Source organism: Calidris pugnax, unplaced genomic scaffold, assembly GCF_001431845.1.
Source record: "Calidris pugnax isolate Ruff unplaced genomic scaffold, ASM143184v1 scaffold44, whole genome shotgun sequence".
In the NCBI taxonomy this organism is placed as follows: Eukaryota; Metazoa; Chordata; class Aves; order Charadriiformes; family Scolopacidae; genus Calidris; species Calidris pugnax.
The window spans coordinates 10,896,754-10,923,895 of NW_015094506.1; the positions used below are offsets into that span (position 1 = coordinate 10,896,754).

At 40.1% G+C, this 27,142-nt stretch overlaps 1 protein-coding gene across 1 annotated transcript in view; it reads left to right on the top strand.

The window, feature by feature from the left end:
• EEA1 (early endosome antigen 1) overlaps nt 1–27,142 on the top strand; it is a 70,056-nt gene that overhangs the window by 718 nt on the left and 42,196 nt on the right. The window contains exons 2-8 of the mRNA XM_014963303.1: nt 2,911–3,078; nt 7,517–7,609; nt 10,545–10,667; nt 21,358–21,485; nt 25,444–25,498; nt 25,632–25,697; nt 26,532–26,571. Coding sequence (XP_014818789.1) covers nt 2,911–3,078; nt 7,517–7,609; nt 10,545–10,667; nt 21,358–21,485; nt 25,444–25,498; nt 25,632–25,697; nt 26,532–26,571 — 673 coding nt within the window. The remainder of the gene's footprint in view (nt 1–2,910; nt 3,079–7,516; nt 7,610–10,544; nt 10,668–21,357; nt 21,486–25,443; nt 25,499–25,631; nt 25,698–26,531; nt 26,572–27,142) is intronic.

Here is a 27,142-nt window from a genome sequence, read left to right on the forward strand (position 1 = left end):
CGGTGGGGCGAGGGGCCGGCCCTGCCCCGGCGTGGCTCCTTCCCGCAGCGCGGAGGTGTCTCCGCCCGCCGCCTTCCCTCGTCGCCGCGGCGGGGGGCGGCCGAAGGGGAGCCCGGCCTGGGCAGAGCCGCCGCGGGGACCGGGGGTTGTCGCCCCGGGGGCCTGCGGGCTCCTGGCGCCGGCAGTCAGCCCGGCAGCCTGCTGTCTCTGTGTGTCAGGAACCGGCTTTTCCGGCAGCTCTGCCTGGTTGGAACAGCCAAGTTGTGACACTCGTTTATGAAACCCTTCTCCCCTCCCCAAATCCCGGCCTGGCCCCGTGGCGGTGCCAGCCGGCTTGCAGCCCGCTGGTGGCCGGGCTAGAAGCTCTCGGGGAGGTGCTGGCCAAGGGCAGGTGTTGGGGTGGCCCAGGGCCTGGGGGGTCCGTCCTTCGTCGCCGGCGCTGGGCTGGAGGATGCACCCAAAAGGGTTGAGTCACGGCGGCGGTGGGAAGGCAGAGCTCCACGTCCCGCTCCAGATCCCACACGGCAGGAGAGCGGGGTCGGTGTCGTGCAGAAGGCGCTCACGGATAGAGGGACACCGGCTGCCCTCTGCCTTCTGCCTACCCCGAGTGCCTTTCGACGCGTGCTGTCTGCCTGACGCCTCTGAGAAAGGGCCTTTCATTGAAAAGGCTGGCATCCTTTACTTTTCTGCCATGCGAGGAAGCGTTGCCACAAGAATGAGAGTTAACTAGAGGGGAAGAAAGTCCATCAGTACGCATACCACCACATTTTTTGGCATAAAGCGCGCCTCAAATCGTGTTTCAGTCATAGACCCCGAGCAGGTGAAGATCACTCTTGGTCTATTTGGAGCTTGGTGTTTACAGGGAAGAACTTCCTTCCTGAAGTTGGATGGGAAGCCCTGCTAGCAAGCAGGGAAACTTAGTACGGGTCTAATTAAATATTGGCAGCATTTAACTGGGTGTTTATTGATTCTGAGAAATAACAGGCCATCAAGGAGAGCTTCTGTGATGTAGGAAAGAGCTTGATACGGTGCCAAAGGAAATTTGCTCCCAAGTATAAGTACAGCTAAAGACTTCCTATAAAAATTTCAAGTCAGTGCAAAAGTTTGTGTGTGTTAGAAACTTGCCATCTTCTCTGAAAAGTATGAACAAATAACTATTCCCCAGTGGCTTCCCAAAATTACAGGCTTGCAGCAGAGCTAATTGCCAACAAAGGTGGAACAGACTTCTTCCTGTCTAAAAAATAAACAGAGAAATACCAAGAATTTTAAAGGTGTTAAGCTTTTGGTTGGTGCAAAAAACTATGCTTTTAGAAGTCCACCTCTTACTGAAAGGGCTTTAGGCCTTTTATAAAATGTAGTGATTGTACACACAGCCCCATACATACTTTTTTGATTTACAGTCTGTGATTAGCAAAGTATGAAGAAGACTTCTGATGTACTTTGGTATTAAAAGTGAGTCTTAGCTTGCTGTCAAATCTGTTCTTAAAATCTTTCATGTCTCTGAGGCAGTAATTTGAAGGTCAAACACCCTTTTCTTGTGCAGCATTAATGTAGATGGCAAAAAATCACCTTCCAGTCACTGAAATTTAATTTCTTGTATCTGTATTGGCTTTATTCTTTGATTATAGGTGATGCCATCCTTTCTAGCCAGGTGGCTAGTCGTTAGTAGGGATATAACTTGAGTTATGAAAGTGTGTTTAAAAAGATAGGAATTCATGATTACATTCCTTTTTTTCTTTTTTTTTATAAATTTATCTGGCCGTAAAGCTGCAAGGGAGGAAGACAATAACTACAAAGATACAGCTTATAGTTTCAGTCACTTATTGGGAATTCTGGTACCCAAAGTTTTAAAACATCAGATATTTATTTTTTTATACTTCTTCTGTTCTCTGATCACCTTTTTATTTTTTCCACAGTTGTAATTTCTGTTTTTAAAAGCATCTTCTTAGTGACTTTGAATGGTGTGTTTTCAAAATAGAAGTTATTATATACTCATTCCCACTGAACATCCCTCATTTAGTTTTTGAAGTTAGTATCTGCATGCTGTCTTCAAGTAGGTCCTCGTTTTAGGTCCTTTCTCTGCAAGCTGTTCCTAAATTTTACGTGTATTTTCAATATGACATCTCAGGGATCCATCTGTTCTGTACATTTGCACTGTAAAAACCCCTTTCATTCATTCTTGCCACTTTTCAGTTTCATTCTTTGTTTTTTATGCTGATCTAGAAAAAGGTAGTTCTTCCCAAAAGACATCTGTGTGGAATGTCTGACACACAACTTTCCTGCCCAGATATTTTGATTTTTGTCAGCCCTACATATGCGTATTCTGTAGAGACCTCTCTTTTCTTTATTATGTTCAACTCTGAATGCTCTTTGTGGCCATAGTGTCCCCACTCAGTTGTTCATCTGCTGGTGGGACAGTGGCTGTTGCCTCTGGTCTGCTAAAGCAGAGCTCATTTCTTACATTTTCAAGACACCAAAACTTAGGAACAAAAAACCCCCACTTGTAAGGAGGAGGCATTTATTTTCAGCTGGTGGAAAACTGATTACTTTGACCTTCTGAGCCTTCTTCCCATCACTCATGTTTTGTAGGGAAGGAATGGTCTGTTTGGCTGGTGTGACTACTGTTTACATTAGTTTTTGTCTTCATTCGTTTTGTGTGAGTGTCTACAACTGTTAATTGTAGTTTGGGTGCTACGATCCTATTGCTCTGTTTCTAAAAGCGCTTGAGCTCTTGGTCTGGAGATCTTGAGGTCTAGGTGGAGAGCAGGGCTTTGCAGGCATTTCTGTAGCTCGGGTAGTACAGTCACCTTTTCTCTCACTCCAGGCTCAGAAGCAGAGGTATTTGCTTGTCTGGGATGCGTTGCATCTCATGCCTTACCTATAATTTTCTTTTTACATTTGTAATTGCAGGGCTCTCTAGATAGCGTGTGTACTGGGATGGATGCTGAGCTGCAGCTGTGCTCGTGCCCTCCCTCCCCATGCAGTCGAAGGGAGCACGTGTGCCTCTTCCTGGGCACAGAGTCTGCGTGTGTGGAACCCGTGGCACGGTGGGGAAAGAAAGGCTTTGTGCCCCATGAAGTCAGAAATCATTTCATTTTACAGAGTCCTAAAATAGTGTCAGTCTTCTTTAGAAGTAAACAATATTACTCTTCTGTATTGCACTCTACTCCATTTCTAGCACTGAGGGTTGTTTGATTACATGGGCTTTGGCCTTCTTATCTTCTCATTCCCGCCTCTTGTTTGTTGCTTCAGGTCCTTGATATGTTTGGACAATAGTACCCTTCTGTAGTATTTAAATCTGTGCTGGGAAAACTGTATAAATCCATATTTGTTCAGACTTTCTCAAGGCTTAACAGATTTTTTCAAAGGTTTAATTTATTCTGAATTTAAAAAACGCTGAAAAGAGTATCATAACTGAATGGAGTGTAGCTAGACAGATAAATGACTATGCAAAAATGGCATGGTAGCGATCCATATTTATACTCCTTCATTTTAATGCATTAGCTCAACTCATTCATTACATAATTTTCTGTTGCTTTTCAGAAAACAAGCTGCAATCGTTGTCGCCCTTTTTGTTGTTAATGATGTTTCTTTCTATTAGCTTGCAGTTTGGAGAAAACACAGAGAACAGCATTATGAAGTTTAGCATATTATTTCCACAACTCCAGTGCTAGTAGTAGAACCATATACTTCTCTGCAAAGTAGACAGGTATAACTCTGACAACTAGAAAAGAAATAGGGTGGGTGAGAGACTAATTTTACACAAGTCTTTCAACTCCAGGTATGCCTTTAAGAGTCAAATGTCAGTTTCGTAAAAATGGATATACAGAAGCCTGTGTGAAAATTTACTTTTCCTATGGGATTCATAAGTAGTTCCTTTGCTTCCCTGTGTATTCCGATTGAAAATGAAGAGCATCATTCTGAATATTTCCTTAGTTCACAAAGTCTAAGTTGTTGATTTTTTTATTTTTAATGGAACTTGATGTAACAGTGGTCTGGGAGCCTAGCTTAAACATGTGTGTGAACCTATTTGATCATGCAGTGATCAATTGAAAAAATATTCCCAATCCCCCGTTCTTTATTTCACTGGTGAAGGATGTTTAAATTATATTACAGCCTTGAAAGATAAGTTAATGGCATTTATGGTCTCAGTTTCCATAACATCCTTCCAAATTTGTATCAAATTTTTCTTGCTGCTCTGTATTACTTTGCAAATGGATACTATGGGATGTTGCTCCTGATCTTGAAAGTTATTTAATGACCTCTTTCCTTCCTACCCTTCTTCCCTGTGCATGCCACTCACCAAAAAATGCCACCTATTTGTACTAAGCTTTCTAAATCTAGCTTGGAATTATGCTTTCTCTTTTAAAGAGAGCACGTTGTTTTTTGAAAAGTTAAAAGGATTTTAGCAGGTACTGTTTAATAATTTCTGTCTTGTATATTGTGCACAGTAAGACGTGCCGTGTGGTGCATTTTAGTGTGATTATAGCGTGTCTGAAGTGTTTCATAAAGCAAATACTTTAATCAACCACGTAGTAATAACACCGTGCTTTTAATATAAGAGCTTTCATCCTGGAGGTTGTAATAATCTCCAATTTGTAGTGCTAGAACTAGCAGAACTTAATATGCAAATCTCATTGCGAAATGCAGTCAACTCTGGGGTGAAATGTTCTGGGCAATTAACAGTGCACAGCAGTTATGATGTAAGGTGAAGAAAATACTATGTTAATTGCTACAGAAGATTCTTGGGTTTGGGGTGAAATGTTTCATTAGATATGCAGAAAGTATATGCCCAGGTATTGCAAAAGTGGAGGTATATGCTGCCTGTCTAAGGAGGTGGTTGGACCATCTCTTACCGCCATTGCCCAGGCTATCAATTCTGTTGAGGTTCTCCCTCTCCTGTCTTTCTGTCCATGACTACGTGAAGCCACATTCTTTGTTTTTTGGAGCTGAAGAGTGGAACAAAAGGCTTCCGTTTCTTCTAAGGCATTAGTAAAGAAGTGCATGTCCATTAATGCTGACACTCTCTGTGTTTCAAAACACCCCATTTCTACTTGTGGATGTAGATGCTGGGACAGATAGGGGTCCAAGTTCTCAGGCTTTCTGGAACAGAACAGCCACCACAGCTATCTGCCATACAAATCCTTTTAATCATGTTCAGATTTTGAAAGGCTTTTCAAAAATTCCTCTCAGTAAGAAGGTGATTCTTGTATCATGAAAGTTCAGCTCATTTATGGAAGAAAGCTTTGACACCTGATATCTTCCCTTGCGTAGGCATATATGTATATACATCTTCTGTGGATTCTTTGTTCTTGCACAGAATGGGTTCACAAGGGAGCCTTACCTCTGGGTTGCATGATTGTTGTTTATGGATTGCAGGGAAGGGAAATTCTGAACTATACAAACTGAAGAAAACTCTTTATAACATTAGATGCAATATTCTAACTTACAGGTCTTACTGAGAAGCTCGCTGCTGGCTCCAGTTTGGCTTGCTGTCTGACACAAGCCTTTTCAGCAGGGAGTCCTGTGTTGCTGCCAGGGGTTTTCCTTCCCAGGCACAGGACTCCACATTTGTCCCTGTGGAATGGTGTGAGGTTCCCGTTGGCCGGTTCCTCCAGCCCATCTAGGTCCCTCTGAACAGCAGCCCTGCCCCTGGAGTGTATCAGCTGGTCCTCCCAGACTGATGTCATATGAAAACTTCTGCAGCCGTGGTCCATGCTGGGATGTGCCTTGTTTATTGTCTGTAGCAGTGGCCTGGAGTGAAGACTCATGTCTTCACTTTGATGTGCTTTGCACATGCATCGTATTCTTTGCTTACACCCCTTTTTTTGTCTCTCCTATTATTAACTTGGGAGAGCTAGTGTCACCTTGCCTATTGCTTTTGTGTACTGTACTAGAAGGAAACTACACTGTGTTCTTACTTTCTTTAGAAACATAAAACATCTAAATAAAAAAGACAGGGGAGTAGGAAAACCAGCAGTCACTTAACTGATGACCCCAGAGAAGGCTGGGATGAGGAGAGATGGTTTTCTCCTTCACTTACTGTCACCAGCCCCAGTACCTTGCTGCTTCGCTCCTCCTCGCTTCCATTTGGCCAGTCTTTGGACTTCTTTCTAAAGTTGAACTGTGTCTCACTGGGAAATTAGTCCTTAACCAGTAAACTTGTTTTTATTACCTATTTTTTTTATTTGCTTAGTAATAGAAGGCTGTTATCTCTATGACAGCTGGGAACACAACATTCTTTACAAAACAAGGCAGGAAAATGTACTTAATTTTCAAAGTATGGAAAAACATCCATGGTGCAGGTATCTTATAAAAAGTTATATAGCTGGTTTATCTGGAAAAAAAAAGAGGATATATTTGAGCAAGAAAATTCTAAAACCAATAAGATTCTGGAGACACCAAGATCTAGAAACTAAAATTATTTATCTGCTTCTGTCCCACTCTCTGTAGATTTCCATCTATATATTTAAAATTCTATGTTTTTAATCCCCCTATATTAAATTAGAAAATCCTTTATAACATTACAAGTATTTCCAGATGGGCCTAAAATACAGCAGTAGCATTACTTCATCCCATTTGCACTTGTCATCATGGAATTGAATAATGAACATTTCTTTTTTTGTTGAAACTAGGATTGTGTATCAGTATTAAGATAATTTCTTTACTGATGTTTGCTTTGAGTATGCTAACTCTTCAGCCATTGGTCAAGCAGGGGCGTTCTGGAAATGAGTAAGAGAAGTTAAATCAAATTTATATCAAAGTTATAGTTAAATAAGGATTATAAGCTGTGATCCATCTATCTAGTTTTTGAATCGTGTAGTGTTTCAAATTTATTTGTTTATTTTCTCTAAATCTGTAGTTTCAAATCCATACTGTTGTTTTGATTTTGCAACATATTCATAGCAGTTTATTTTTATAGGTTTTCTTATTGATTAGCATGTTTTAAATTTGTCACAGGCATGAATTTTATTTTTTCCAAATCATGGCAGTGTACTGCTTGCGTGCTTGTTGTACCAGCAGGGTCCTCACTCTTAAGTTTTCTGTCTTTCAAATATTTAAAGGTTTGTTTGGATTGTAGACAAGTTATCAAGAAAGCAGTATGATAATAGTTTACTACTTCTGAAACTTTTAGATTGTAATTTCTAGTGTTTTTCTGTTGGATACAGAGACCTAATTTAACATCAGAGTGAGTGATATTAGGGCAGAGTTTAGCCTAATTCTTTATTTTGTGTTGAGTGTTCGTGAGGGGAAGTAGTTTAAAATCCTGGCCTTTGCTTCTGGTGTCTCCTTGTTCTTTGGTGCATGGAAAGTCTTGGATAAAAGCTTTTGTTGAAGTGTTGCACTGAAAATTATATAATTGCTTGTCAGCTTGTTCGCTTCATTACTCTTGTGGAGGGGAAATTTGTCTGTATTCCAGCAAGTAGAAGAGAGGCCTTTGCAAAGGATACGTACCATGCTTTATTAAGTACAGTCTGTAGACACTCATTTTCCTCTCTCCCCTGCTCTATTTCAGACTCCAGGTAGAGGTGGGTCTCAGAGCTCGGATTCGGATTCATCTGCCACACCAGGAAATGCCGTGGACGTGAATAACGAAGGTTCCTCTGAGGTACTGTACACCATACATGGGACTGGAGTCTTAAACCTTGGGGGCTGTTCCTCTGAGCCATGAAGCTGTTGGGAGTAGCTTTTGCTGCCCTAAGTAACAGCTGTGCTAAATAAATACTCAGAAGTATCATCTTCTACAAATTGGTTGTTATTTAAATAAAGGAAGGAAGGCTGGGCCATATTTATATGGCTTATCTATCTAAATGGTCACAAGCAGTCCTTCCTGTAATCCCAGCAATGAATTATTAAAATTAAAAGCAATGAGACATAAGTTTAAGGCTCCTCATTAATAAATCTTTTTATGAGAGTTCCGAAAAATGAGGCGTAACATTTTATCACACTTGTATGCCCTTTTCACCTTGCTTCTGCTAAGCTATAATGTCTGCTGGGAACCTCCTCCTCCTTGTGAAATATCAAACATGTTGGTTTTTATTTGGTGCTGGTGTATAAATCTACCACTTGTAAATCCTATCCATTTTTCATGTACTGTATGCCATACTTAACCAGCAGAATAAGTTGTTGTTCTTGCTTCAATCCCATATTACAATGTCTTTGGATTTACAGTGTTGTCAAATATTAACTCTGAAAAATGCAAACTGACTCCACTGGCTGTTGAAGCTAGTCTGTGCTAATGTCGCCTGATTACCTAGCTTGAAAATGTTTCAAGCTTAGCATACAAATGCAGTGCAAGGTTAATTACTCCTATTACAGCATTAAAGGGAGCAAAGTGCCCTTTCTTACACTGAATAAAGTGCATGATGATTCAAATACTCCTATGTCTGCTATGATAAGAGATAAGAGAAACTTTCACTGTGCTGTTTAAAATCCTCATTGCCTTCCCTCTGTGCATCTGCTTATTTCTTATTTCTTGAACCCTTATTACAGTCAGTATAATCAGGTGTTCCTTAATATTTTGCTGCACTGTATACATGTCACACGTTTGTGAGTCCAAATCTGTTTTGTATGCATATTTACACTGTCCCTGAAGCAAATACATACTCTTAAACTAAATTCTAAATTCTTCAGACTAAAATCTTGTTACTTTTGTAGTTAATTAAGGCTTAAAAATGTGCAATGAGATAATTGCTTCTTTCCAAAGTTTGGCTAAAATTGCACAGTTCTGTTAACCTGAGTGCAATATCACTGACTGTAGAGTTGGTGGGTGTCACAGGGTACCTCAATACTAATGTAGTAGTATTTTTTTGACATAGGACAAGCTTTCAAAGCGGTGGTGTGCGGGCACTATTGCACCATTGGCTTTTCTTGCTACTGAGTCAAAACCGGGTCTGACTGAAGGCTGTTGTGTCACTTTTGGTTGATACTGAAATGTATCTTTTAGTTGTCAATAATTCCACCATCTGTTGCATTGCTTACAAATCAGGTGTTCTCCTTGGCATATAATTTCAAAGTCTGTCTGAAGCTGAGCTCTGGAGCTGGTGATGGGCTCTTACTCTGCTGAGACTCACGCATTCCAGCGTGCAACTTGAGCCTTTCTTTTGGGCTTTTCTTCCTTTTCCTGTGCAGCTGGCCTGAGGTGTTGTCTCTCTGAGAACTTCTCTCCAGGAGCACCGTAGCCAGGCTTTGCAGAATGCTTGCTGTCCGTTTTAGTGTTATGCTCCCACCCGGTTCTCTGATTGTTTTCACTCCAGTTTCTTGGTGAGACTTTCTGGTTTGTATTGCTGCAAGATTCAAATGGAAAATAATTATTAAATCTGTGCAGATTCTCGTGTTTCCTACCTTCTCAAGTCTTTTTGAAATCAATCCTGAGTTTTGAGTGTTGTAATATGAAACAAAAGGCATGGAGAAGTCTGAATTCAAACTGTTCCTTGCTCAATCAGAGGTGAGAATCTGTTTTAGTCCCGTCTGTGGCCACGTCAGCACTTCAGATCACATGTAGACCTGTGATCAAGTCTAGATACATCTTTTATTCACTGTGCAGTCTGCCCAAGGAGGAAATGTTTGAGCCTGTCCTTTTTAGTTTAGGTCCCAGTGCAACCCCATCTGCCGCAGGGGGTTGCTAAATACTCTGTGCTTGCCGTAAGTCCACCAGCATGTTTACACTTTCATTAGTGTAATGTGGCTGTGTTAGCTAGGCATGCTTGCCACAGACATCCTTTTTGGAAGGGGCTTTAACCTTCCAATGTGTGCACGCAGGGCTGTGTTCAGTCTCTTCTGGCTGCAGCACTCTGCCAGGGCTGCATGGGCATCCTCCAGCCAGCAACGTGGATGGAGACTCGCGGCAGTTCGCTCTCCACCCTGCTGTTTCTAGGTGTTTAAGCATGTCGTGTGTGTCTAGAGGAGGTAAAGCTGTTGTTCTTCAGAAACTGATTTCACTTTTGGCTTTGGTGAATCTCTGGTGAGCGTGCTGATTTCTTTTTTTTAAATCCTACTGAGGAAGGTGCCTGTTTTTCCCAAAGTGAGCATGCCAGCCAGGCCTGCGGCTGCGCTGGCTCGTAGGCTTCTCCTGCTGCCGCACATTGCTTATTAATTTACAGGAGTATTTCTGCAATCTCACTGCACGACGCTTGCCCTCTCTCTGTGAAGCATGTGAACGCCCTCATGGGAAGCTACGTGATGGATCTGACATGATTCCTTACAATGGTCCATTCACAGTTTGTTAAGCAGCTTATTCCTCTCTCACGTGAAGGGAGTACCAAGAGTGTCTGGAAAACATATAGTAGTATGCAGCACAGTGCTGGCTTTTAAAGTGTGGTTTGGATTTGTTTATTGTCATGTTCTTAATAACTGTTCCTTCTTGCTTTCTTCATGGTATTGACATGTGGTTTGCAAAACCGATCTTTCCAAAAGGAAAGCGGACTTTGCCTCTGGTGATTGTAGAGAACTGTTAGCCCAAGAATTTGAACATCATTTGAGTCCAATTATTTTCTTTTCTTTTGTCTTTATTATTTTCTTAAAAACAAATATGCATTTCACAGGGCTTCATCTGTCCACTATGTATGAAAGTGTGTGTAACTCCCACTGATCTGTCTGAACATTACCAGAATGAGCACACTGGGACAGAAAGAAGACAGGAGCTTCGTGACCTCCCAGCTGTTACTGTGGGTCTTGTTTATTTTGTTTCAATAGCTTTGGTAATGGGCTGCCTTAAATGAACATACATCTTTTCTCATGGCTTGGGTGTCAGCTTTTTAAGTTGTTTCTTTTGATTCCTTGCTGAAACACAATTTGATCTCTTATGCATGATTCCAAAGTATACATTCAGCAGAAGAATTAATCTATGTCTAGCTTTCTCGTCTGCCGTTGTCTCTCACATGAAATATTTGCAGTATTGGGAGACTTACAGTCACTGATGTATTCTTTTTGAACGGCTCTTGCTTGATTTTCTTATAAATAAGACTGTTACATTACTTGATTTACTTCACTTCAGGCTCAGTGTAGTGATAAATACAGTATTGTATACGATACATCCTTTGTGAAAAGAAATATTTTGAGTTCTTATTGCCTAACTATTTTTAAAGCAGATTTCTAGTGGGAGATAGGTACATTGAAGTAATTATAAAAACAACTTTTTAGTATAGAATTTTATTGGATTTTTTTTATGCCCCCAACAAAACAGAAAAGGCTCTTTCAGTTAATAGACATTATAAATAGTAGTACATTTCTAAATTCTTCCAGTTGTGGAAGAACTAAAACAAAGTGTGCTGTTTTACTCTCCTCAATTGCAAGGATTTAGATCCTGTAAGGTAACAGCCTCCAGCTGCACAAGGCTATCTGTACTTTTTTCTGCTGGAACCTTCAGAGAGTAGATGTTTTGCATTCTTTCTGCTGATGTTAGTTTTGGTGCATTTTGGAATCAAAATGTTTATTGTAGGCTGTGTGAGCAATGTGATTTTATTGTGTTGCTGTACGCATTTGCTAAGTAGTGCTTTTTCCCTTCTCTACAGTCAATGTGTATTTATGCTTTATTTTGGAAGGGAAAACTTCAGATTGTGGGATGTCATTCCCAAAAGATGATGAAAGCCATCAATACACTGATTATCCTGGAGTTACTTGAGATCTGTTTTAAAGGATGAAGTGTCACGAGTTAAAGTGAGCAGGGTCTGTGGTAAAACTGGCTCATGCTGCTCCCCTGGAGTGCTGGGGGACCTCCTCAGAGCCAGGACAACTGGAGACTGGTTCGTGATTGACTCCTTGCTGCCTCCTGTTGAAGCAGGGACTGTCTGTAGAGCTCTGCTAGAGGTCAAGTCAGCTTTTCTTGTTCTTCCTTCTCTGGTCACAATGCAAGGGCCTTATTTGAATAAGCTGTGACTTACCAGTGACAGATTTTGGCATTCCTGATGTGATGATATCAGTAGATTGTGGGATGTGAGCCATCAGAGGTGGTTTGGTTGCTTAAAGAAGTTACTTTTTTATTTAGCTGGCTTGTGTTTAATGTAGTTTCATAGAGCTGATTGCAGGTTCTTGCCCACTTCGGGTTGTTTTTCCATTATCAGTTACTTGGCAGTACTTTTTACTTGTCAGTAAAACTGGTGTATTGAATGTAACATACGCCAATCTAGTTGTTTCTAGCTGCTGCTGTTTCATGTTGCTCAAGCTACGTTTCTTGGTACACTGATTCAGTAAATATCTGGAAGAGGTGAGAAACAAAGAATGCTAATATATACATAGGTTGTTTTTCTTCCAATTTGATCTTTTATTATATCAGTGTGCATAGAAGCATTGAAAAAGTGGGGAAATCTGTTGATCATTATCATCAATACTAATATGTAAAGTTTAAAATACTTAACTACTGAAAAGCTGATGGCTTGCATTTGTTGATGGAAAGTGATAGTTTGCATTTACAACAAGCACATTGTGATCCTGAAGTGGCAACACAACCAGGTTGTCACCCTTCATTCTATCTTACAATGCCTGAGTCAGCATTATAAGAAGCGTGTAAGCTGTTACCAGTGTCATCTTATGTTGCAGACAAGGAACATCACTGAGTTTGGGTCCCTTAGACTGGTGTTTGGCTTTTTATTGCATGCGGATACTACTGTGAGAAGTTCAAATACATTTTGTTGGAAACAATGCTGAAGAAGCTCGTGAGTTCAGGGTTTTTTTGCCAGTGCATTCTCCTCAACATAGAGATAGGACATGTTGCAAGGGCAGCGTTTGGTCACACTTTGTAAGATCTGAAAAATTCTCACTTGGATTGACAAAAGCATTAGTACCTTGCTTTTTAATTTTTCCTATAGCTTTCTTCACTAACCTATTTTCCACTAATACACCCTCCCTGCTGATGAAAATTTTAGTAAGTTAAGTCATTTGCCCCTTTGTTCCCCTTGCCCTTCCCTACTTTCTGTCCTCCAAGCAGTGAAAGTTGGTCTTGTTCTTCAGTCAGAGGCATTCACTCCTGCAGTTTCAGAAGTTGTCTGATGTCCTGTTGTGGGAAAAGACCCTTGCCACTGGCCTATAGCCTTATATATGGTCTTCCTCTCAAACAGCTCTCTATGCAGCTCTCATTTTTCAAACCAGGGGTTCTGCTGTAAGGTAGCTGGTGAATTTGACAGTGAAATGCTTTCCCCTGACCCCTAAGCACCGATGAAGCCTTACTTTAAGAGACAAAGCTGGAGGAACAACCACCAAAATGTTGGCAACTCTCTCTGTCCACATGTAGCCAACTCAACCAAACGAGTGCCCTATGAAAGTATCACCATGATCCCAAACAGGAACCTTGTCCCCCAACTTTGTTGTATACTCTGGCGTCACTAACAAAAGCTGCGACTCTTTTTCTGTTTTGTTTTCTTTTTCCTAATGGAATGATACATTTCTAAACTGTTTCCAGCACTTCCTGACTGTTTCTGTTGGACATCTAAACAGTGAGTCAGTTAGAGAGGCTTAGTTTCAGACTTCCCTTTCCGGTTTCTCCTCAGGTATTCAGAAAACCTCTTGCAATATGTAGAATATAGTGGCCATTAATATCTATTGTCTACAAGTGGGCTAAAGCCAAGACAATTTTTAAACAGTTCTTGTGGGTAATCTTCATAACTTTCGCCCCTGTTTTCTGAACAGACTTTTCATAGCAGGATTACCTAGAGTGTAAAATGGAATACTAGTTTTGCAAAAATGTGGGGGTTTTGTTCTCTTTCTTTGAAAACATTTCATTCTTTATGGGTCTTTTTCACAACTTGATTGCATCTTCTGTTTTTCTGGATGCCCTTGGAGTGTTGCGGACTGGTTTTGCACAGAACATCATGTCAATGATTTAATGCTGACATTTTATACTCCTTGGCTGCTCTTTCAGTTGCTTCTCAAATCAGGTTGCAGCGGCTGTTCTAAGCTCAGCAATACTTGCCTGCTTTGCACAGGAAGAAAAATAATTGGTTGAGGTACATTACATTAATTTGCTGCAACATCTAAACAATGCTAAGAGAATGAAGAATTAGAGAGACTGGTTTGATTTGACTTGGCCATGTGATGTGACGTGACTTTTCTTTAAGAAAAGGAGAATCCACTGGATTAGAATTTCTAATTCATGACAAAATTGTAGTCTTGTAGGTTGTGACAGAATTGTAGTCTTACTCATCAATAGGAATAAAAACAGAAGAGAACTGAACTAGAAATTATGTTGGTTCTATTCTTCTCAAGAGGAATCCAGCTTCATTTCTGGGAAGACACTGAGTCTGCAGTCTGGTACAAAATAAACTGTAGCAAGACACCTTTTTTTCTTTTTGTCTAGAAACTTAAATACTTACTTGTAAAATTGAAATGGACAGCAGGTCTTAATTATATAAAACATGGCCTTTTTACCTACTTTTCTAATGATTAAATAGATATATTATCTGAGGAAGCCATTATTGTCTTACTATTTATGTCAACACGGAGGAAGGAGTTTTTATAGTGGAAGGCATGGAAAAATTGTCAACTGTATTTTCCTTTTAACAATGTATAAAATGATCTAATTTATTTATTCTATAACTTAAAGTATCTTATGAGTTTTTTTAATAGTAGGTTAGACTTCTGAAATAAATTATAAAATGTGATCTTACCCTTGCTGTCTAGGTGGACAGTTTAATCTGCCTCTGAGAACTTCTTGAGGATTCAGTTAATTGATTCAATATATATTTAGGAAATAAAAACCTATAAACTACTTGATACGTCTTTCAGCTTTGAAACATCAGTATGTTTCTGTCCTCTGGCCCTAAGTATATACAGTTCCTAACCTTCTGTCCTGTAAAATGTTTCAGCCTTTAAATCACTGTGTAGCTGGAGAATATCGGAGTCTTAGCTTAGACTTAGACATCTTCACCAGCATTTAAATAGTATCTTTTATCAGGAAAGGTTGTGGAGATTCACCTGCAGTGGAAAAACATGAACAGTGAATTTAGGATTTTTCCAAATATTAATGGCACACAAAACCTAAAATCAACTCCAGAAAAGTGTTTATGCCTCTGAGCACGTGAACATGCCATACAGCTCTTGAACTTAATTTCATTTTTTAAACAACACTGGACTTTATTCACATCATACAGCTTATCATACTAATACAGTTGTGAAAGAGTTGTTAATGTAAGTCTGGATTCTGAGACATGGGCAAACATGGGTCCTGGCTGGAAGGTGTTAGAGCTTTGGGCTTGAATCACAGTGATAGCTTTTTTTTCTTGTGGCTTACTGGAAACATACTTGTAGGCTTGAGTGCTGGCCCAGTACTTCTGGAAGGTCAAAGATGAAGCCCAGAAACTCAAATTTATTTAAACTTAAAGTCTGGTCACGTCAACATCAAGCACATACTGGATTGGGCTAACCTGTCCTATAGCATGTGTATGGTAGACTAGTAACTCATCTTTTCCATGTGGTAAAAGTATCAATTATACTGAAATTCTGTGGGTTTTGGTTTGGTGGGGGTTTGGGGTGGTTTTTTATTTTTTTATTTTTGTTCACCACAGTACTTAAATATTTTCCAAGAAGAGTGTTTGTGGAATAAAATTGACTTCTCAGTGGAAAACAGCAAAGTTCCTTGGTTCTTTAAGCTTGACTCATGACATAATTGCTGGGATGAAAATTCAAGATGTTGCAGAAGCTCTGCTTGTACTAGCAAATAGAGCTCTGTGTGCACTATTCACACTATATGGCTCTCTACCACATGCAGCTGTTAGATCAGTAGACATCATAGCAGCCTAAATGGGGCCACTTGTTCAGGTCTATGCAGTATTAAAATAGGGTTGCAAAATATTCTAGGCAGTCATCAGATATTTCAAGAAAATGCTAAGGAAGCTGGGTAGCTATGGCTGTGACTTTCAAACTTAAATAGGGTACCTTTTTTCTTGGACTCCAACTAGAAGAGCAAATCTGAATTCCATCCTGTAAAAACTGTTTTGCCCATAGGACTGTCCTTCAAGAAGTGTCGTCTTTCTGCCAGATAACTCCAGTTTTAATTTGTGAAAAAGGAGCTTTGAATGAAGTAAGCTGTGCTTTCACCCATTAATTACTTAAGACAAAATTTCATATTAGCTCTACAAAGACCATTTCATTAAAGCTCTGGGGAAAAAAAGAGCAGTTGGCAGATGAAGACAGATTTAATGCATGTATATGTAGGTGTCTCAGGCTCCAGTTATTGATAACGGAGCCCAGGGAGCTGTTACGCTGACCCTACATATGGGATACGCATTTGTTAGGTCAGCCAAATCGCTTCTTTCTCCATTAATTGTGTTGAATAGCTCTCCACTGGGGACTAGACACCTACATGTAAATGTTTGCTTATTTTTAAACCTCAAGCAGGAGCTTTTAGCCCATTGAGGGCTAAAAGCTCCTGCTTGATCTTTGAAAGTCTTCAATTTTCATTGCTAGTGAGCAAGGAAAATACTGCTTTTCAAACTGTCACACTACACAACTTCATTAGATCAGGTTTGTGCAGAACTGAAAAGGAGGAAAAAAACATTACAAGTAAGACAGTAAGAAGGCTGAAATTTTCAGAAATATATTTTTACACTGCAGTCCTGCCCCCCTCTCCTCCCCGAGTCCTACAGAGTGATATGAGAAGCCAGAGAAACAGAATCCATTCAGTCCTATAACATTAATTTTTCTGTCACGTAAACTATTTCTGAATCAGTTTTAAAATAGTTTGAGGATTAGGAGGGCTCTACGGTAGCCTGCAGGCAATCTGGTTGTGTGCTGTGTGCCTGTGGGTCCCTTCCCCTGCGCTCCCTGGGCAGTGTGTTTCCATGTGGGAGGCCAAAGTTCTTCCAACAGTTAATAGCCCTGTAAATTATATTGGTACAATAAAAATAAATATGGTAGTTCTTGTGGTGAGACTTTCCTTCCAGTGTTGCTTTTAGCATCCTGGCATACTTCCCGAAGAATACTGTATTAATGGTTCGTACGAATATTAATGTCACCCGAAAGGAATCATTTACCTCATATGCCTTTTAGGAGAGAGAGCACTGAGAAGCTTAACTTTGTCAGGCCTGAAAGTAACTCTTAACTATTAGAGGGGGAAAATACTACAAGCTATAAGTGTTGTTCTACAGGCTTACCAGTAAGTCTGTCTTGAGAAGGGCAAGTCAAGAAGCCTCTGGTGCTTCCATGGAGTCCGAGATCTTTGGTGACATTTGGCATTATAACTCAAGCTGAGGCAAGACACTCTCCTACAGAACTTCTATGTAACTTCTTTCTGTTCTGCTTGGAGCGAAACCAGTGTGTTTTGGAGTCTTTGCACTGAGAAAGGCCCGACCCACCAGGAGCAGCATGGTGCTGTGCAGGTGCTTGGTGCATGGCATGGATCACGGGTGTCCACCTGAAAGAGAAGCATTTCCCTTGGGATCAGAAAATTGGGATTTGGAGTTTAGCACCTCTCTCGTTCTCCCTGGAATGCCTTGACTGCTCAGCCCCCCCCCTCTGACAGCCAGGGCCTGTTTTGAGCTGTGAATTGTGTGCTGACTCCTAGTGGCTTGTTTATGCCTGCATATGGGGCTTGGGTTTGGACTCCTCCTCTATTTTACTGTTCTGGCTCTCTCTTGCTTCAGCAATTCTGTGGTGATCTTAAGAACTCTTTCCTGATAAAAACTTGTGCATGTGATGGTCGTGGTTTTCTTTTTGTTTTCCATTAACTGACAGGTATCTGCAAAAAGCTTTGGATTCAATAAATAGTAATTTCCTGGCAAAAAGATTCTCTATTTATAAAAACAAAACCCAACTAATCATTGTTTAACTTCTTTTAGGCTCTTTTGTGCCTGTGTGAAGTGAAAGATAAGGCCCAAGTTGAAACATCAGTGAGGAAGTAATGACTCTACAGTGCAGTGCTGCAGGGGCTTTAAGTGATGTCTTTGTTTTAATTAAATGAAGAATATATGCTTATATTAAATGAATAATATGAGATGCCTTTCACTTCTCTGTGGTTCTGCTTTATGCTAAATAATTCTTAAACGCATTTTAAAATGAAATTTACGAAGTGTCTCATCTCAAGTACAGCCTTTTGAAGAGTGTAACTGCGCATGTTTTATATGGTGGCTTTCTTCTTCAAATACAAGAATGTTTCTGTCATACTTGCATCTTCTGTAAAGGAGACTCTTAGTTAAGGGAGCCAAGTGCAGGTTTACTGGAAAGGACGCCTCAGCTCCCCCAGGTCGTGGTGACCAGTGTTACATCTCATGGTTGTAACTGCACTATCTCCTCTTTATCCAGGACAGGTATGGTCCCAATACAGGAATACGTTAAACTTGATGAAAATTCCGGCAAGCTAACAAAAGTGCTTAAAAGATTTAAGCATCTCAGACTATCAGGTTTCTTCCCTTCTTCCATCTTCTCACACATTTGTCTTTAGATCAGGGCAATACACTTTTGTGTATATTTTCAGAATTCATCTCAAGATGATGCTGAGAGAGATACTTTTATGGCTGTATTTAATTTTTTTTTTTAAGAAAGAGTGAGAAACCCACCAACCCAAGTCCCCAAACAAGATTGTCACCTGGGGACTAATAGTTGCAGGCCCAGGAAACCTTTACACTTCTGTCTGTTACTCCTCTGGTGCCCAGGAAGACCCTGACGATTCTGATTTTCTTACTATGAGGAGAACTGAATTAATGCTGCTGACATCAGAGCCAACATCTGAGTATTATCATCCTCTGAGACGCAGCCAGGTCCTGGGTTCGTGTGGTTTAAGGCTCTGACGTGTGAGCGGAGGTGCCTGCAGCTGTAGGAGCCAGCCTTCCTGCCCGCCCCAGGATGACATTATCCATAACCCAACGCTGCCTCCATCGGTGCTCGGTCCCCGAAAGCAAGGCCAGCTGTGGCCACGGCAGCGCTGGCGGAGAGGCTGGGGCTGGTGGGGGCAAGCAAGGGCATTTTTGCCATCAAGAGGAGGTTTTGTCCATGCTTCCCCGCTCTGCTGGTGGCAGCCCGCTTGCCTCTTCAGAGCTGCTGTCCACCCTGCAGGCTCTCGGCCGCAGCACGTTCCCTTGGCTTGGCAGCTCTGCTCTGCCTCTGGCTCCTCGTCCTCACGGCCGCTCCCTTCAGATCTGCCTGCCTGGGAAATCTTGGGCTGCCTTTGCCTAATAATTGAGACAAATGACCGATTGCCGTCCCTTCGGGCTAATTGCGCATATAATCTATTCTTTCCTCTTCTCCAGGACTCTTATTTCCACAGAATAAAACCTAACCACAAAAAACCAAACAAACCCCAACAAGCGAAAAAACAGACTTTGCTGTTTAAATGGAAAGAAATAAAGAGCATAAAGAAGGAGAGGCCAGAGCAATTTTCTACACTCGTTCTTTCCAGATGCACTTACTGGTGCTAGGAGGAACATTTGCTTTTCTCTGTGAACAGCCGATTTTCCCATCACTGAGAAACTAAACTAAACATTGAGAACCACTCAGCAGCATTTCATCCCATAAGGAGGATGCTGTGGCATCACTTTAAGAGACTGACTGCTTTCACCTACTAGGAAAAAAAAACATTCCTTGCTTTCTGACCCCTCCTGTAGCTCACTGCCATTGCTGTTTGCCAGGAATCTGCCTCTGGTTCTTTTGCTCAGAGTGATTGCCATCGTATAATTGAATGCTAATTGCATCAGATAAACATTACTGGGAACATAGTAGTTTAACCAATTTTCTGTACTCATTTTGGCACGTACACATCTATATGAGTTAACATAGTTCAATCCGGAGTGGAATTGTGTTGATCAGTTCTAGAAAGAAATAAATGGCCATTAAGAGTAAATACCTGTTGTATGCTTAGGAAGGAGTATACTGTTTTCTTCGATCTAGTGCCAGAATTAATCTTCAATATGATATGTGGTGGCTTTGACAAGCAGCTGTATTTAGTTATTTATTTCTGAAGCACTAAGCAAGTAATAGCAGTTATAAAGTCCCTGTTCAGTGCTCTGGAGCTCTGGACATGGTTGAGTGGCTGAACGTGACAGTTCTCCTGGATTAAATCCATGTAAGTGCTTGGTAGAATTCTTAGCGACTAGTGAAACAAAATACTATGAATGTCAAGTTAGAAAATGAGTGCTATCATGGTTACCAACATAAACATTCAGTGCGTTCATTTTGTGCTAATATTTAAAGTTTTGTGGCTTGTCTCGTAGTATCTAAGTTAGGAGAAGAAGTATCTAAATTAGGAGAAGAAAAGGAGCGTCAAAGCTCTTCATACATCTTTCAGAAATCATACAGGAGCATATGTTGTGTGAAGTGTGATAATCCCACAGGGGTACTCTCATCTTCGATACTAGAGTGCGCTACAATTTGTACTAGCATAAGGGACTTAAGGGTAACATATAAATATGCAAAAGAATATTTGAAACTAATTTAGGAAACTGGAGGCCTTCATCTCACTTGCACGAGATTCTCTTTGCAGAGCTCGGAATTACAGGGAGCCTTTAACATAAGACTAAATTGTTTCCTCTCACTCTGATGTGTCTCTGTTTTGCCGCGATGGTGCGTATGGGCTGTAGTGTAAATGGAAATTGAGCTCGGAGTGGGCATGGCAACCAAATGAGTGAAGAACCAATATAAAGTGCAGCCCTTAAAAGCAGGTGTAATAGGTTGCTAGATAAAATGAGATGGATGTTACTTCTCATAAATGGCAGTTTGGACACTCCACAAATGTTTAGAGGTACATAATATTTACTGTTTTCATTTGTGTGTGCTAATGGGTAGAATAAGGCCATGACTCTGCTAAATTTTCACTCTGGTAACCTTGCAATAAAAATGCTGAAATGAAAATGGATGATTTTTGATTCTTTAGGCTGAAGGGATGTGATTTTCTTAATGTAGTATTTCTCTGAATTGCATTTACTAATTAATTATATGAACATAAAAAAGTGGTTCTTAATCTCCTGGGCCGTATTAAAATCAGGAGCGTAAATATGATGGTAGCAGGCTGTAGAGTGGGTTTTTGTATCTCCTTTTTTTAAGACCAAGCTCCAAACCTGACCTCCTTTTTGGAAGAAGAATCTGATTTTACAAAAAGTTGTATGGGAAATTCTTTTCTTAAGGGGGAAAGAAATTGCAGAGCAGTCCTTCTGAAGTGACTTCTTATTTTTCTGCGTAAAGGTTTTGTTGCTAGTATGTAATGCTATTTGGAAAAAAAACACTGAATAATGGAATAAGACTTTTGTAGGCATTTTTAAACTTTTTAATAGCTGAAATTGTTACCAGTGCATGAAGTAATTAGTATGGGTCTTAACAATTTTATCTGCTACCTTTTAGACGCACAAACAAAATTTAGAATTCTGTGGAAATATAAGATAGAAAAAATTTAAGTTTTACTTCTCACCTTTTTTTTTCTTTCTTTCCTTTTTATAATAGGGATTTATTTGTCCTCTGTGTATGAAGTCTCATGGATCGGCTGAGGAGCTGTTCAAGCACTATGAAGCAGTTCATAATTCTGGCATTGATTCAACTCATGGAGGGGAAGGTCATCTGTCACCGGAAAGGTGCAACAGTACTCATTTGTGCATGTGCTTTTGTGTCAGTGTTGAGCTGCTTCTAATTACACTGAAGGCTGCATTAATTTGAACACTTAATTATGTAGTCAAGTATTTAAATGTTCATGCCCCATTTCCAGCTACAATTACAAAGCAGCTTGAAACTTACATTGGCTGAAACTGATCTGACAATAAATGAAAATCAGATACACATGTTTATATTGTTAATTAAATCACCTGTTTCTCATGCAGCTGACAATGCAGTATTACAGACTGGAATGATTTTTATGAGTGTGGCAGAAAAAATACAGGTTCCTCCTAATTTCCGATATACAGCTGAAATTTCATCTTTTGAGAGTGGGGCAGGACAACCCTGAAGACAGAGAGGAGAGCTGATTTTGTCCCTGTGTAGATAGGGTACTTATTGGGTAACTACAACATCAGGATTTGCCTAAATAGGTTCCCCTATTTACCTAGCTATTTAAAAATCTGAGAAGTTTCTGTCTGTGTCACTAATTCTCCTTCTGTGTTCCAGAAACTCCATGCTTTTCTTAAGAAGTCTTCTCTAATTTAATTCATTTAACTGTTTGGTCAAAACTGTATTGCTAAATATATTCTTAGGAAACATACCACGTTGTTTTATTATTGGGAGCAGCATTGTGTAGCAGGAACTGATAACATGAAAGTTTCTCTAGAAGAGTTTACCTGAGTAGTCTGTGTGTGGGAGCAATCTCTTATGTTGGTTTGGGGAGCTTTCTTCTTAGGGGTAACATTTACGTAGGTTTCCTTTTTACTTCCTGCTAGTTCTTTTCCTGTTCAGTGATTTATTTTTTTTGGGGGGGGGCGGGGGGGGGAGCTGTTATAAATGTCCATCCTTTCTGTTGTTCTGTCACACTTCCCCAACTTTCCTAGTTTGTACCCAGCCGTGTCAGAGTGAGCTGCTGCCTGTGGCCTCATTCAGCAGAGAGGCACATGCCCCACAGCCCCGCGGGTCCTCACCTGCTGAGGGAGCTGCCTTCTTCTGCCCCTGCCGGGAAGTAAATGCTTCAAAAATGTTGTAGTCACTAGTAGAACTGTGACTCAAAGTGACGAATAATTACATTGAAAGAAATACAAGTATTTATGTAATAACTCAAGAGAGGGTGGTTCTTCGGTGACAAAAGAGTGTGGGAGGTAATGTATTTCAGTTGTTACCTGAATGAAGATTTGGATCTCCCCAGTATTGTGTGGAGCTGGCAAGCTTGTAAGAGCCAGCACTAGCAGAGGCCATGTCTCCATGCACAGACAGACCCTTCCTTGTGGATAGCTGCCTTCTCTCCCAGCTGCTGCAACAAAAGAAGTCAAAATTAGGGCTTTATATAGGAGAAAGTGGTAGGGTGCTAGTGGAGTTACATTGAGTTTCCTATCTGCACCTTTATTCAAGCATGGGTATTTCTTCTCTGCCTGAATTAGGTCTTTTCAGGGTTGATACAATTTAGACCTGAAATGATACTCTCAGTAGAATAATAGCATTCACATGGGGGAATTATTGGTCATAACTATTGTTTATATAGTTTATGAAAGATTTATTTTTATGCCTGCAAGTTTCCAATGTCAACCAGATGTTGGCTGGTGAAATTTATTTATTTTATTCCTGGCTCTTGACAGTTTAAGGACAAGTGGGTTTGTTTTCTGTCATATAATTGAAAAAGTGGACAAGGTCAGGGAGTTTGGATGGAGCAAAGGGAGTTTGATGGGAGTTGTTGTGTAACACGAGCTATTTCTTTCTATTAGTGTGGCATTCTTCAATGTTTCTCAGTTGCATGCTTGCTTGACAAAACTCATTCAACATAAATATGTTTTCCCAAGACTTGGAATACCACATTAAAGAAACATTGCAGCCTGCAGCAGGGAGCCACTCTGTTCGTGGTCTAGCAGTGAAGTTTACATGTAATTCATAGGAACAGGATTGGGAGGTGAAGTTCCTTATGTAGTCAATAGAGAAAGCTAGGTATTATAAATTGCATTTTGTCCTCTTCCCCTCACTCTCCCAATAAACTGCCATAATTAAGTTCCAAGAGTAAATCTCGTAACTCTTCCCAATGCGATTTATCAAGGCCATTGGTACTCAGTGCTGGGATGGAGGCACTGGCGTTACAGGTGGGGAATGGAGTGGAGCATAAAGAAAAGGTAGTAAGGATTTGCCAGATGGTGAGGCTGAGGGGATGTGCTGAGTAGGAAGGGATTGTAACAGCCCTAGAAGAAGGGGCAATTTGGTGAGGATTTGGATGGCAGTAAGGAAAATAAAGTTACATTGTCTAGAGTGGTCTCTTACACTTCCCTGCCCACTCCCCCCTTCATTTTCCACTGGTCAGTTAAACTGAATTTATGTTTTGTATTTAAAACTGTCAAGCAAATCTGTGTTGGGAATAGCGAGGCAACTATTGTAGAGGGGTCCTTACATTACGAACTCTGTACTCCTCCTCCTCCCCTCCTCCTCCCCCTCTACTACAAATTAGTTTTATACAGCTCAAAACCTTTTATCTGATATGAAGACCAGAGCATCTTAAATGCTTTGGTGTCATGGATCTGGTGTATGTTCATGCCCAACTTCAATATAGTTAATTATTTCACCTGCCTGAGATTACATTTATAACCTTAGGTGTGAATATTAGCTGATTGACTTTTACTGATGCTGGTGAGAAAGCTGCTCCCTCTTCTCCATGACTCCATGGGTTTTGGGTTACAGCTACGCCTGTCTCAGTAAAGTTGTATTTGCAAACCTCCAGTGAATGTCTCACGTGGGCAGAATAATGTGTAAATTAGCAGAAAATCTCCCTCTGAAAAAAATCAGCATTCCAATATCCCACGTTTATTTTGCCATTTAAATTGGTCCACCTTGGAGTTCTTGCTTCACTGGTTCAAGTGCGTCTGTGTGTTTCACTTGCTTCTTGATGAACCTCACCTGATGTTAATATGCTAATGTAGTTGAATCTATTCCTTCAAAGTTTAGCTAAAGAATAACTGGCTTTGGTTTTCTTTTTCGCCTAAGCATGAGATAATTTAAAAGAACATCTGTGGAGGAGGGGATAATGCAGCACAGCAGCAATAAAATTGTGTGGTATAAAACTGAGAGAATTTGTTGGCATTGGCACCCACACACATATATTCTGTGTACTCCTCAGTGTTGCCACTGTACGAACAATAAGAGAAGGGTATGTTTGCATTATTTTAATGACCTCGGTATTCTACATTTGGAATGGCTGTATCTCAGTAATGCAACATTATCCTTGTGTATATAGTTGTGCAATTCTGTAAAGAGACCTGTGATTTAGAAGGGTGCTGTCTAAATCAATTAGTGACAATTTTAGCCTTGGATCTTGTGTTCTTGCGTGGCTGGAGGCTTGAGCACGAAATTTGAGAATTTAAAATCCCAAGGCTTTAAACATTCAGCCCATTAAGTGAGTGTATCCATGGGGCGTACGGAATTGCTGTGTGCATGAAAAATTATGTAACTGCATATTTCAAAAGGAGGAAGATAGCATGCTGTCTCTTAGCAGTGCTCCTGTACGTGGTGGGCAAAGTGAAGGAGAATAGACCTGTCCTTCTCTTAAAAAGGCAGCAAAACAGTTAAATGTCCCAGTGCACAGCTTTGCCATTCTGAACTTATGTGGTTGAGCTGAGGCACTGATTTAGATTTGCATTCCATTTTCATGTGGCTCTTTGCATATCTATTTTTTTAATTTATCCAATTAATACGTTGAGCATTTTTCCAGTGATGTACAAAGTTAACTAATAAGTATCTATTAATCTGGTTTGTTCTAAGTTTCAAAACCTTAAAAATAACTATTTATAGTTATGTAAGTTATTTTTATGTAGTACATGGCTATCACTCCAGTTATTTAATACACATTATAACCTGTATGTAATTGACAAAATATAACCACTGCATATTAATTTTCTCCACTCCGTGGATATATTTACTCAGAGATGAAGTATCACTGCTCCGACAAGAAGTCCAAGACTTGCAAGCTTCACTGAAGGTTGGAAATGTATTTTACTTGCACTTGGTTCTTTGTTTCAAATTGCAGTGTTGCACTGTCTAAAGCAACCAAATTTACAGTTCTCTTTCTCCCATCTCCTTTTCTTTTTCTTTTTTTTCCCTTTTTCCCCTAGGAGGAGAGGTGGTATTCAGAAGAGCTGAAGAAGGAACTAGAGAAATTGCAGGGGCAGCGGCAGCAAGTAATTGCTTTAAAATACTTGAAGCAGGTTTATCATCAGCATTGACATTGAAGATTAATACCTTTTTTGTAAGGCACGTGGCCTGATTTAGTTAGTTCCATAATTTGAATATTGACATGTTCTTGAAAACAAAGCTAGTTATCTCTCCACAATGTAACTGTATATATAAATCTGAAGAACAAAGTCAAATTAGATAATTATTCTTCCCTACTACTCACTACAGGTGCAGTTCAGACTTTTTCTTCTGTTGGCCTTATTCAGAACTCAGTTTATTAAAGAAAATTAATGAAATGTAGTGTTTTATCTGTTATGAGAAACGGTGATGGGGTTTTTCTTGTAAGAATTTTTGGAGAACAGAAGTGCGGTTTCACAGATGTCCAGATGAACAAACAAGGCAAGGCAAATTGTGGTGTGCTGTGCCTGAAGGAAGCTCTCACTTCTTTTATTGCTATGAGCTACTTAGATACTGGATCGTTACAAACCCCAGAAATTACTATCTGACACAGTATCTTCTCAGAATGTATTTAATGATGACTGTAACCTCTGTTTTTAGGGCAGATTTCAATATTGAGGAAAGGGAGGGGAGGGGGATTGTTACTGGAGTCTTGCAAGTCTGGAAGCCTGATAGTGTAGTGGTACATGAAATGGACAATCATCTTGGCCTTTTCCAGTATTCCAGATATGACTGTTTAAAATCAGGTATTTTTATACTGCTGTGTGGTATTTGAGCACAGAAGTCTTTATTTCCCTGTCTTTTCCAAAAATGGGATGAACTTTGGAAGTAGTAGTTTTTATTCCTTCTATGTAATGATGCATTTATTCTGTTCTCTTAAGGATTCTAAGTCTGATGGATTGACAACGGCTACATCTACAGGTGGCTAGCATTTTTTTATATTAATTTCTTCACTGTGCTGTAGTTTCTGAAATGTTTTTCATTGTAGCTTTTAGGTTTGTGAATAAGCACTTTTGGTAAATTAAAGAGCTAGAAAGCTGTAATGGTACAACTACAGTTCATATAAGTGATTAAGTTAGATAGCTCTTGATAGCTATAGTCTGGGGAAATGTTCCACAGGCTTGGGGTTTGTAATTTCTAGAAGCGAGACAGGCCTTCTCCTGACTCTGAAAGCAGTTCTCATGAGTAGTTTTGAACATGTTTTTAATAATTTCGTATATTCAAGCATTCAGTACGAGTCTTTTGCTGAGAAAGACAGTGATTGTTGATATTTAAACTATAGCATTTGTCAGTGCTGGTTTCATTTCATTTTTTTCTGAATTCATTGCTAGCAAAGAAAACAATGAATTTTTGTGGGGTATTTTTTTTGCTTGTTTTGCAGACCAATAATTTTTCTTTCTGTTTTGCTCCATGAGGCACTCATGGAATAAAATTTTCCTTATGTGTGCGTAAAGTATCTGACTAATCATGATTGAAGAGTTCTTAATCACAG